Raw genomic sequence first — 15,684 nt, forward strand, 5'->3', positions numbered from 1 at the left:
TGTGCTGTTAAAAGTCATCCCTAGAAGCTTGCTTTCCACAATCAAACATGCTTTAATAACTGAAAAAATATAATCATATAGTTCTAAAAGACACAAAGTACATTTTATTTGTTTTCATAATACCTATTTTGCTGCCACCTTAAAGCAGATCCGAGATGAAAAGCTAACTATGACAAGTAACTGTCTATTTACCTTCTCCAAAGTTTAGATAGTTTACACAGCAAATCTAGCTGCAAACAGCTTCAACAGTAGATGATTACTTCTTCCTGAGATACAATGAGAGCGGCCATGTTCCGTTTGTCACATTACACACAGGCAAGCTGCTCTGCATCTCCAGCCCTCAGCCTGTGAAAACGCTACTCCCCTCTGCCTCTGAAATCTCTGGCTAGTAACCTCCTCCTTCTCAAACTGAGCTCCCATAAGCCCTTGCTACTAAGGCTCAAAGTGCCACGGCACTCTGGAGAAGTTGTGGGCGAGGCTTGTTAAGTTTATAGGGAATTAGAGTATTCAAACAAAACAAAAAGTATTTGGCTTGAGGAATGCGCTATAAACTATATGAAAGGAACACAATTATGCAATGAGTAAAAGTTTTTCTCGGACTCACTTTAATAGCTGGATCTACTGCATGCTAGATCTCTTTAAAAAAAGGCAAGGAAACAGGAGCGCACCGCTGGTGCAATAAATTTTTTACTTTAAAAAAAGACACGCTTAAAAATACACTCACAGTGTATAGTAGTTAGAACGCCTGTCAAGCCTGCCGGCAATCCTCTCCTGTCTTCCGCGCTTGGCCAGAGCTGCGGGGACCGATGTAGATGGCGTTGAGCTGGATGCGGTGGGCGGAGTCAGGTCGCGGGGATGCCGTCTGACGTCACGACGCGTTTCGGCGTTGACCACGTCTTCGTCCACCGCATCCAGTTCCACGCCATCTACATCGGTCCCCGCAGCTCTGGCCAAGCGTGGCTGACAGGAGAGGATTGCCAGCAGGCTTGACAGGCGTTCTAACTCTACTATACACTGTGAGTGTATTTTTAAGCGTGTCTTTTTTTAAAGTAAAAAATTTATTGCACCAGCGGTGCGCTCCTGTTTCCTTGCCTTTTTTTAAACAGATCCGCTGGAGCCACCCAGTTATTGGAGCTGCACCCACCCATCACTTCCTATCCATCAGCATGTCCAGACAGCACAGTGTTTTTTCTTTGCTATGCTAGATCTCTTGTAGGTTAGATCTCTTGTAGGTTAGATCTCTTGTAGGTTAGATCTCTTGTAGGTTAGATCTCTTGTATGTTAGATCTCTTGTATGTTAGATCTCTTGTATGTTAGATCTCTTGTAGGTTAGATCTCTTGTAGGTTAGATCTCTTGTAGGTTAGATCTCTTGTATGTTAGATCTCTTGTATGTTAGATCTCTTGTATGTTAGATCTCTTGTATGTTAGATCTCTTGTAGGTTAGATCTCTTATAGGTTAGATCTCTTGTAGGTTAGATCTCTTGTAGGTTAGATCTCTTGTATGTTAGATCTCTTGTAGGTTAGATCTCTTGTAGGTTAGATCTCTTGTAGGTTAGATCTCTTGTAGGTTAGATCTCTTGTAGGTTAGATCTCTTGTAGGTTAGATCTCTTGTAGGTTAGATCTCTTGTAGGTTAGATCTCTTGTATGTTAGATCTCTTGTACATTAGATCTACTGCATGCTAGATCTCTCTGGGAATGTCAGGGCACAGATATACTCACAGATGAGAGACTCTCTCCCCTTGCAGAGGAGGTAGGAGGTTTCCTGAGCCAGTGAGACAGTTATGTACGATGGTGAGGCATTGCAGAACGTCATCCCTGAGGGAACAAAGCATGCCTGTTACTCTTTATATCACATTATATTACATTATATCACACTACATACCTCCTCTGACCATCATCCCTGAGATACTAATCCTGCCTATTAGTAGTTATATCACATTATATTACACTATATCACACTACATACCTCCTCTGACCCTCATCCCTGAGATACTAATCCTGCCTATTAGTAGTTATATCACATTATATTACACTATATCACACTACATACCTCCTCTGACCAGCATCCCTGAGAAACAAATCCTGCCTATTAGTAGTTATATCACATTATATTACATTATATCACACTACATACCTCCTCTGACCCTCATCCCTGAGATACTAATCCTGCCTATTAGTAGTTATATTATATTATATTACATTATATCACACTACATACCTCCTCTGACCCTCATCCCTGAGATACTAATCCTGCCTATTAGTAGTTATATCATATTATATTACATTATATCACACTACATACCTCCTCTGACCCTCATCCCTGAGATACTAATCCTGCCTATTAGTAGTTATATCATATTATATTACACTATATCACACTACATACCTCCTCTGACCAGCATCCCTGAGATACTAATCCTGCCTATTAGTAGTTATATCACATTATATTACATTATATCACACTACATACCTCCTCTGACCATCATCCCTGAGATACTAATCCTGCCTATTAGTAGTTATATTATATTACATTATATCACACTACATACCTCCTCTGACCATCATCCCTGAGATACTAATCCTGCCTATTAGTAGTTATATTATATTATATTACATTATATCACACTACATACCTCCTCTGACCATCATCCCTGAGATACTAATCCTGCCTATTAGTAGTTATATTATATTATATTACACTATATCACACTACATACCTCCTCTGACCCTCATCCCTGAGATACTAATCCTGCCTATTAGTAGTTATATTATATTATATTACACTATATCACACTACATACCTCCTCTGACCCTCATCCCTGAGATACTAATCCTGCCTATTAGTAGTTATATCACATTATATTACACTATATCACACTACATACCTCCTCTGACCCTCATCCCTGAGATACTAATCCTGCCTATTAGTAGTTATATTATATTACACTATATCACACTACATACCTCCTCTGACCATCATCCCTGAGATACTAATCCTGCCTATTAGTAGTTATATCACATTATATTACACTATATCACACTACATACCTCCTCTGACCAGCATCCCTGAGATACTAATCCTGCCTATTAGTAGTTATATTATATTATATTACATTATATCACACTACATACCTCCTCTGACCAGCATCCCTGAGATACTAATCCTGCCTATTAGTAGTTATATTATATTATATTACACTATATCACACTACATACCTCCTCTGACCCTCATCCCTGAGATACTAATCCTGCCTATTAGTAGTTATATCATATTATATTACATTATATCACACTACATACCTCCTCTGACCCTCATCCCTGAGATACTAATCCTGCCTATTAGTAGTTATATCATATTATATTACATTATATCACACTACATACCTCCTCTGACCCTCATCCCTGAGATACTAATCCTGCCTATTAGTAGTTATATCATATTATATTACATTATATCACACTACATACCTCCTCTGACCCTCATCCCTGAGATACTAATCCTGCCTATTAGTAGTTATATCATATTATATTACATTATATCACACTACATACCTCCTCTGACCAGCATCCCTGAGATACTAATCCTGCCTATTAGTAGTTATATCACATTATATTACATTATATCACACTACATACCTCCTCTGACCCTCATCCCTGAGATACTAATCCTGCCTATTAGTAGTTATATCATATTATATTACATTATATCACACTACATACCTCCTCTGACCCTCATCCCTGAGATACTAATCCTGCCTATTAGTAGTTATATCATATTATATTACATTATATCACACTACATACCTCCTCTGACCAGCATCCCTGAGATACTAATCCTGCCTATTAGTAGTTATATCACATTATATTACATTATATCACACTACATACCTCCTCTGACCATCATCCCTGAGATACTAATCCTGCCTATTAGTAGTTATATTATATTACACTATATCACACTACATACCTCCTCTGACCCTCATCCCTGAGATACTAATCCTGCCTATTAGTAGTTATATTATATTATATTACATTATATCACACTACATACCTCCTCTGACCAGCATCCCTGAGATACTAATCCTGCCTATTAGTAGTTATATCACATTATATTACACTATATCACACTACATACCTCCTCTAACCCTCATCCCTGAGATACTAATCCTGCCTATTAGTAGTTATATCATATTATATTACATTATATCACACTACATACCTCCTCTGACCCTCATCCCTGAGATACTAATCCTGCCTATTAGTAGTTATATCATATTATATTACATTATATCACACTACATACCTCCTCTGACCCTCATCCCTGAGATACTAATCCTGCCTATTAGTAGTTATATCATATTATATTACATCATATCACACTACATACCTCCTCTGACCCTCATCCCTGAGATACTAATCCTGTCTATTAGTAGTTATATCACATTATATTACACTATATCACACTACATACCTCCTCTGACCCTCATCCCTGAGATACTAATCCTGCCTATTAGTAGTTATATCACATTATATTACACTATATCACACTACATACCTCCTCTGACCCTCATCCCTGAGATACTAATCCTGCCTATTAGTAGTTATATCACATTATATTACACTATATCACACTACATACCTCCTCTGACCCTCATCCCTGAGATACTAATCCTGCCTATTAGTAGTTATATCATATTATATTACACTATATCACACTACATACCTCCTCTGACCCTCATCCCTGAGATACTAATCCTGCCTATTAGTAGTTATATCATATTATATTACACTATATCACACTACATACCTCCTCTGACCCTCATCCCTGAGATACTAATCCTGCCTATTAGTAGTTATATCATATTATATTACACTATATCACACTACATACCTCCTCTGACCCTCATCCCTGAGATACTAATCCTGCCTATTAGTAGTTATATCATATTATATTACACTATATCACACTACATACCTCCTCTGACCATCATCCCTGAGATACTAATCCTGCCTATTAGTAGTTATATCACATTATATTACATTATATCACACTACATACCTCCTCTGACCCTCATCCCTGAGATACTAATCCTGCCTATTAGTAGTTATATCACATTATATTACATTATATCACACTACATACCTCCTCTGACCATCATCCCTGAGATACTAATCCTGCCTATTAGTAGTTATATCACATTATATTACACTATATCACACTACATACCTCCTCTGACCCTCATCCCTGAGATACTAATCCTGCCTATTAGTAGTTATATTATATTATATTACATTATATCACACTACATACCTCCTCTGACCCTCATCCCTGAGATACTAATCCTGCCTATTAGTAGTTATATCATATTATATTACATTATATCACACTACATACCTCCTCTGACCATCATCCCTGAGATACTAATCCTGCCTATTAGTAGTTATATTATATTATATTACATTATATCACACTACATACCTCCTCTGACCCTCATCCCTGAGATACTAATCCTGCCTATTAGTAGTTATATCATATTATATTACACTATATCACACTACATACCTCCTCTGACCCTCATCCCTGAGATACTAATCCTGCCTATTAGTAGTTATATCATATTATATTACACTATATCACACTACATACCTCCTCTGACCATCATCCCTGAGATACTAATCCTGCCTATTAGTAGTTATATCACATTATATTACATTATATCACACTACATACCTCCTCTGACCATCATCCCTGAGATACTAATCCTGCCTATTAGTAGTTATATTATATTATATTACATTATATCACACTACATACCTCCTCTGACCATCATCCCTGAGATACTAATCCTGCCTATTAGTAGTTATATCATATTATATTACACTATATCACACTACATACCTCCTCTGACCATCATCCCTGAGATACTAATCCTGCCTATTAGTAGTTATATCATATTATATTACACTATATCACACTACATACCTCCTCTGACCCTCATCCCTGAGATACTAATCCTGCCTATTAGTAGTTATATCACATTATATTACACTATATCACACTACATACCTCCTCTGACCAGCATCCCTGAGATACTAATCCTGCCTATTAGTAGTTATATTATATTATATTACACTATATCACACTACATACCTCCTCTGACCCTCATCCCTGAGATACTAATCCTGCCTATTAGTAGTTATATCATATTATATTACATTATATCACACTACATACCTCCTCTGACCCTCATCCCTGAGATACTAATCCTGCCTATTAGTAGTTATATCATATTATATTACATTATATCACACTACATACCTCCTCTGACCCTCATCCCTGAGATACTAATCCTGCCTATTAGTAGTTATATCATATTATATTACATTATATCACACTACATACCTCCTCTGACCATCATCCCTGAGATACTAATCCTGCCTATTAGTAGTTATATTATATTATATTACATTATATCACACTACATACCTCCTCTGACCCTCATCCCTGAGATACTAATCCTGCCTATTAGTAGTTATATCACATTATATTACACTATATCACACTACATACCTCCTCTGACCCTCATCCCTGAGATACTAATCCTGCCTATTAGTAGTTATATCATATTATATTACATTATATCACACTACATACCTCCTCTGACCCTCATCCCTGAGATACTAATCCTGCCTATTAGTAGTTATATCACATTATATTACACTATATCACACTACATACCTCCTCTGACCCTCATCCCTGAGATACTAATCCTGCCTATTAGTAGTTATATTATATTACATTATATCACACTACATACCTCCTCTGACCCTCATCCCTGAGATACTAATCCTGCCTATTAGTAGTTATATCATATTATATTACACTATATCACACTACATACCTCCTCTGACCCTCATCCCTGATATACTAATCCTGCCTATTAGTAGTTATATCACATTATATTACACTATATCACACTACATACCTCCTCTGACCCTCATCCCTGAGATACTAATCCTGCCTATTAGTAGTTATATTATATTACACTATATCACACTACATACCTCCTCTGACCCTCATCCCTGAGATACTAATCCTGCCTATTAGTAGTTATATTATATTACATTATATCACACTACATACCTCCTCTGACCCTCATCCCTGAGATACTAATCCTGCCTATTAGTAGTTATATCATATTATATTACATTATATCACACTACATACCTCCTCTGACCCTCATCCCTGAGATACTAATCCTGCCTATTAGTAGTTATATCATATTATATTACACTATATCACACTACATACCTCCTCTGACCATCATCCCTGAGATACTAATCCTGCCTATTAGTAGTTATATCACATTATATTACACTATATCACACTACATACCTCCTCTGACCCTCATCCCTGAGATACTAATCCTGCCTATTAGTAGTTATATCATATTATATTACATTATATCACACTACATACCTCCTCTGACCCTCATCCCTGAGATACTAATCCTGCCTATTAGTAGTTATATCATATTATATTACATTATATCACACTACATACCTCCTCTGACCATCATCCCTGAGATACTAATCCTGCCTATTAGTAGTTATATCATATTATATTACATTATATCACACTACATACCTCCTCTGACCATCATCCCTGAGATACTAATCCTGCCTATTAGTAGTTATATCATATTATATTACACTATATCACACTACATACCTCCTCTGACCCTCATCCCTGAGATACTAATCCTGCCTATTAGTAGTTATATCACATTATATTACACTATATCACACTACATACCTCCTCTGACCAGCATCCCTGAGATACTAATCCTGCCTATTAGTAGTTATATTATATTATATTACACTATATCACACTACATACCTCCTCTGACCCTCATCCCTGAGATACTAATCCTGCCTATTAGTAGTTATATCATATTATATTACATTATATCACACTACATACCTCCTCTGACCCTCATCCCTGAGATACTAATCCTGCCTATTAGTAGTTATATTATATTATATTACACTATATCACACTACATACCTCCTCTGACCATCATCCCTGAGAAACAAATCCTGCCTATTAGTAGTTATATCATATTATATTACATTATATCACACTACATACCTCCTCTGACCCTCATCCCTGAGATACTAATCCTGCCTATTAGTAGTTATATCATATTATATTACATTATATCACACTACATACCTCCTCTGACCATCATCCCTGAGATACTAATCCTGCCTATTAGTAGTTATATTATATTATATTACATTATATCACACTACATACCTCCTCTGACCCTCATCCCTGAGATACTAATCCTGCCTATTAGTAGTTATATCACATTATATTACACTATATCACACTACATACCTCCTCTGACCCTCATCCCTGAGATACTAATCCTGCCTATTAGTAGTTATATCATATTATATTACATTATATCACACTACATACCTCCTCTGACCCTCATCCCTGAGATACTAATCCTGCCTATTAGTAGTTATATCACATTATATTACACTATATCACACTACATACCTCCTCTGACCCTCATCCCTGAGATACTAATCCTGCCTATTAGTAGTTATATTATATTACATTATATCACACTACATACCTCCTCTGACCCTCATCCCTGAGATACTAATCCTGCCTATTAGTAGTTATATCATATTATATTACACTATATCACACTACATACCTCCTCTGACCCTCATCCCTGATATACTAATCCTGCCTATTAGTAGTTATATCACATTATATTACACTATATCACACTACATACCTCCTCTGACCCTCATCCCTGAGATACTAATCCTGCCTATTAGTAGTTATATTATATTACACTATATCACACTACATACCTCCTCTGACCCTCATCCCTGAGATACTAATCCTGCCTATTAGTAGTTATATTATATTACATTATATCACACTACATACCTCCTCTGACCCTCATCCCTGAGATACTAATCCTGCCTATTAGTAGTTATATCATATTATATTACATTATATCACACTACATACCTCCTCTGACCCTCATCCCTGAGATACTAATCCTGCCTATTAGTAGTTATATCATATTATATTACACTATATCACACTACATACCTCCTCTGACCATCATCCCTGAGATACTAATCCTGCCTATTAGTAGTTATATCACATTATATTACACTATATCACACTACATACCTCCTCTGACCCTCATCCCTGAGATACTAATCCTGCCTATTAGTAGTTATATCATATTATATTACATTATATCACACTACATACCTCCTCTGACCATCATCCCTGAGATACTAATCCTGCCTATTAGTAGTTATATCATATTATATTACATTATATCACACTACATACCTCCTCTGACCATCATCCCTGAGATACTAATCCTGCCTATTAGTAGTTATATCATATTATATTACACTATATCACACTACATACCTCCTCTGACCCTCATCCCTGAGATACTAATCCTGCCTATTAGTAGTTATATCACATTATATTACACTATATCACACTACATACCTCCTCTGACCCTCATCCCTGAGATACTAATCCTGCCTATTAGTAGTTATATCACATTATATTACACTATATCACACTACATACCTCCTCTGACCCTCATCCCTGAGATACTAATCCTGCCTATTAGTAGTTATATTATATTATATTACATTATATCACACTACATACCTCCTCTGACCCTCATCCCTGAGATACTAATCCTGCCTATTAGTAGTTATATTATATTACATTATATCACACTACATACCTCCTCTGACCATCATCCCTGAGATACTAATCCTGCCTATTAGTAGTTATATCATATTATATTACACTATATCACACTACATACCTCCTCTGACCATCATCCCTGAGATACTAATCCTGCCTATTAGTAGTTATATCATATTATATTACATTATATCACACTACATACCTCCTCTGACCCTCATCCCTGAGATACTAATCCTGCCTATTAGTAGTTATATCACATTATATTACACTATATCACACTACATACCTCCTCTGACCATCATCCCTGAGATACTAATCCTGCCTATTAGTAGTTATATCATATTATATTACATTATATCACACTACATACCTCCTCTGACCCTCATCCCTGAGATACTAATCCTGCCTATTAGTAGTTATATTATATTATATTACATTATATCACACTACATACCTCCTCTGACCATCATCCCTGAGATACTAATCCTGCCTATTAGTAGTTATATTATATTATATTACATTATATCACACTACATACCTCCTCTGACCATCATCCCTGAGATACTAATCCTGCCTATTAGTAGTTATATTATATTATATTACATTATATCACACTGCATACCTCCTCTGACCCTCATCCCTGAGATACTAATCCTGCCTATTAGTAGTTATATCATATTATATTACATTATATCACACTACATACCTCCTCTGACCAGCATCCCTGAGACACTAATCCTGCCTATTAGTAGTTATATCACATTATATTACATTATATCACACTACATACCTCCTCTGACCCTCATCCCTGAGATACTAATCCTGCCTATTAGTAGTTATATTATATTACATTACACTATATCACACTACATACCTCCTCTGACCCTCATCCCTGAGATACTAATCCTGCCTATTAGTAGTTATATCACATTATATCACACTACATACGTCCTCTGACCCTCATCCCTGAGATACTAATCCTGCCTATTAGTAGTTATATCACATTATATCACACTACATACGTCCTCTGACCCTCATCCCTGAGATACTAATCCTGCCTATTAGTAGTTATATTATATTATATTACATTATATCACACTACATACCTCCTCTGACCCTCATCCCTGAGATACTAATCCTGCCTATTAGTAGTTATATCACATTATATTACACTATATCACACTACATACCTCCTCTGACCATCATCCCTGAGATACTAATCCTGCCTATTAGTAGTTATATTATATTATATTACATTATATCACACTACATACCTCCTCTGACCCTCATCCCTGAGATACTAATCCTGCCTATTAGTAGTTATATCACATTATATTACATTATATCACACTACATACGTCCTCTGACCATCATCCCTGAGATACTAATCCTGCCTATTAGTAGTTATATCATATTATATTACACTATATCACACTACATACCTCCTCTGACCCTCATCCCTGAGATACTAATCCTGCCTATTAGTAGTTATATCACATTATATTACACTATATCACACTACATACCTCCTCTGACCATCATCCCTGAGATACTAATCCTGCCTATTAGTAGTTATATCACATTATATTACATTATATCACACTACATACCTCCTCTGACCCTCATCCCTGAGATACTAATCCTGCCTATTAGTAGTTATATCACATTATATTACACTATATCACACTACATACCTCCTCTGACCCTCATCCCTGAGATACTAATCCTGCCTATTAGTAGTTATATCATATTACATTATATCACACTACATACCTCCTCTGACCCTCATCCCTGAGATACTAATCCTGCCTATTAGTAGTTATATTATATTATATTACATTATATCACACTACATACCTCCTCTGACCATCATCCCTGAGATACTAATCCTGCCTATTAGTAGTTATATCACATTATATTACATTATATCACACTACATACCTCCTCTGACCCTCATCCCTGAGATACTAATCCTGCCTATTAGTAGTTATATTATATTATATTACATTATATCACACTACATACCTCCTCTGACCCTCATCCCTGAGATACTAATCCTGCCTATTAGTAGTTATATCATATTATATTACATTATATCACACTACATACCTCCTCTGACCCTCATCCCTGAGATACTAATCCTGCCTATTAGTAGTTATATTATATTATATTACATTATATCACACTACATACCTCCTCTGACCATCATCCCTGAGATACTAATCCTGCCTATTAGTAGTTATATTATATTATATTACATTATATCACACTGCATACCTCCTCTGACCCTCATCCCTGAGATACTAATCCTGCCTATTAGTAGTTATATCATATTATATTACATTATATCACACTACATACCTCCTCTGACCAGCATCCCTGAGACACTAATCCTGCCTATTAGTAGTTATATCACATTATATTACATTATATCACACTACATACCTCCTCTGACCCTCATCCCTGAGATACTAATCCTGCCTATTAGTAGTTATATTATATTACATTACACTATATCACACTACATACCTCCTCTGACCCTCATCCCTGAGATACTAATCCTGCCTATTAGTAGTTATATCACATTATATCACACTACATACGTCCTCTGACCCTCATCCCTGAGATACTAATCCTGCCTATTAGTAGTTATATCACATTATATCACACTACATACGTCCTCTGACCCTCATCCCTGAGATACTAATCCTGCCTATTAGTAGTTATATTATATTATATTACATTATATCACACTACATACCTCCTCTGACCCTCATCCCTGAGATACTAATCCTGCCTATTAGTAGTTATATCACATTATATTACACTATATCACACTATATACCTCCTCTGACCATCATCCCTGAGATACTAATCCTGCCTATTAGTAGTTATATTATATTACATTATATCACACTACATACCTCCTCTGACCCTCATCCCTGAGATACTAATCCTGCCTATTAGTAGTTATATTATATTATATTACACTATATCACACTACATACCTCCTCTGACCCTCATCCCTGAGATACTAATCCTGCCTATTAGTAGTTATATTATATTATATTACATTATATCACACTACATACCTCCTCTGACCATCATCCCTGAGATACTAATCCTGCCTATTAGTAGTTATATCACATTATATTACACTATATCACACTACATACCTCCTCTGACCCTCATCCCTGAGATACTAATCCTGCCTATTAGTAGTTATATCACATTATATTACACTATATCACACTACATACCTCCTCTGACCCTCATCCCTGAGATACTAATCCTGCCTATTAGTAATTATATCACATTATATTACACTATATCACACTACATACCTCCTCTGACCCTCATCCCTGAGATACTAATCCTGCCTATTAGTAGTTATATTATATTATATTACACTATATCACACTACATACCTCCTCTGACCATCATCCCTGAGATACTAATCCTGCCTATTAGTAGTTATATTATATTATATTACACTATATCACACTACATACGTCCTCTGACCCTCATCCCTGAGATACTAATCCTGCCTATTAGTAGTTATATCACATTATATTACACTATATCACACTACATACCTCCTCTGACCCTCATCCCTGAGATACTAATCCTGCCTATTAGTAGTTATATCACATTATATTACACTATATCACACTACATACCTCCTCTGACCATCATCCCTGAGATACTAATCCTGCCTATTAGTAGTTATATCATATTATATTACATTATATCACACTACATACCTCCTCTGACCCTCATCCCTGAGATACTAATCCTGTCTATTAGTAGTTATATCACATTATATTACATTATATCACACTACATACCTCCTCTGACCAGCATCCCTGAGACACTAATCCTGCCTATTAGTAGTTATATCACATTATATTACACTATATCACACTACATACCTCCTCTGACCATCATCCCTGAGATACTAATCCTGCCTATTAGTAGTTATATTATATTATATTACACTATATCACACTACATACCTCCTCTGACCCTCATCCCTGAGATACTAATCCTGCCTATTAGTAGTTATATTATATTACATTACACTATATCACACTACATACCTCCTCTGACCCTCATCCCTGAGATACTAATCCTGCCTATTAGTAGTTATATCACATTATATTACATTATATCACACTACATACCTCCTCTGACCAGCATCCCTGAGACACTAATCCTGCCTATTAGTAGTTATATCACATTATATTACACTATATCACACTACATACCTCCTCTGACCCTCATCCCTGAGATACTAATCCTGCCTATTAGTAGTTATATCACATTATATTACATTATATCACACTACATACCTCCTCTGACCCTCATCCCTGAGATACTAATCCTGCCTATTAGTAGTTATATTACATTATATTACATTATATCACACTACATACCTCCTCTGACCCTCATCCCTGAGATACTAATCCTGCCTATTAGTAGTTATATTATATTACATTATATCACACTACATACCTCCTCTGACCCTCATCCCTGAGATACTAATCCTGCCTATTAGTAGTTATATTATATTATATTACATTATATCACACTACATACCTCCTCTGACCCTCATCCCTGAGATACTAATCCTGCCTATTAGTAGTTATATTATATTATATTACATTATATCACACTACATACCTGCTCTGACCATCATCCCTGAGATACTAATCCTGCCTATTAGTAGTTATATTATATTATATTACATTATATCACACTACATACCTCCTCTGACCCTCATCCCTGAGATACTAATCCTGCCTATTAGTAGTTATATCACATTATATTACACTATATCACACTACATACCTCCTCTGACCCTCATCCCTGAGATACTAATCCTGCCTATTAGTAGTTATATCATATTATATTACACTATATCACACTACATACCTCCTCTGACCATCATCCCTGAGATACTAATCCTGCCTATTAGTAGTTATATCACATTATATTACACTATATCACACTACATACCTCCTCTGACCCTCATCCCTGAGATACTAATCCTGCCTATTAGTAGTTATATTATATTACATTATATCACACTACATACCTCCTCTGACCCTCATCCCTGAGATACTAATCCTGCCTATTAGTAGTTATATTATATTACACTATATCACACTACATACCTCCTCTGACCATCATCCCTGAGAAACAAATCCTGCCTATTAGTAGTTATATTATATTATATTACATTATATCACACTACATACCTCCTCTGACCCTCATCCCTGAGAAACTAATCCTGCCTATTAGTAGTTATATCACATTATATTACACTATATCACACTACATACCTCCTCTGACCATCATCCCTGAGATACTAATCCTGCCTATTAGTAGTTATATTATATTATATTACATTATATCACACTACATACCTCCTCTGACCCTCATCCCTGAGATACTAATCCTGCCTATTAGTAGTTATATCACATTATATTACATTATATCACACTACATACGTCCTCTGACCATCATCCCTGAGATACTAATCCTGCCTATTAGTAGTTATATCATATTATATTACATTATATCACACTACATACCTCCTCTGACCCTCATCCCTGAGATACTAATCCTGCCTATTAGTAGTTATATCACATTATATTACACTATATCACACTACATACCTCCTCTGACCCTCATCCCTGAGATACTAATCCTGCCTATTAGTAGTTATATCACATTATATTACATTATATCACACTACATACCTCCTCTGACCCTCATCCCTGAGATACTAATCCTGCCTATTAGTAGTTATATCACATTATATTACATTATATCACACTACATACCTCCTCTGACCCTCATCCCTGAGATACTAATCCTGCCTATTAGTAGTTATATCAC

General features: G+C 36.0%; 1 protein-coding gene across 2 annotated transcripts in view; it reads right to left on the bottom strand.

Annotated features, from left to right (window-relative positions):
- The window catches only part of PSME4 (proteasome activator subunit 4), a 338,013-nt gene that overhangs the window by 158,978 nt on the left and 163,351 nt on the right, over window positions 1-15,684 (bottom strand). For both annotated transcript variants that reach the window (XM_068233125.1, XM_068233124.1), the window contains exon 20: window positions 1,722-1,817. In XM_068233125.1, coding sequence (XP_068089226.1) covers window positions 1,722-1,817 — 96 coding nt within the window. The remainder of the gene's footprint in view (window positions 1-1,721; window positions 1,818-15,684) is intronic.

This window comes from Hyperolius riggenbachi, chromosome 4, assembly GCF_040937935.1.
Source record: "Hyperolius riggenbachi isolate aHypRig1 chromosome 4, aHypRig1.pri, whole genome shotgun sequence".
NCBI classification, from domain to species: domain Eukaryota; kingdom Metazoa; phylum Chordata; class Amphibia; order Anura; family Hyperoliidae; genus Hyperolius; species Hyperolius riggenbachi.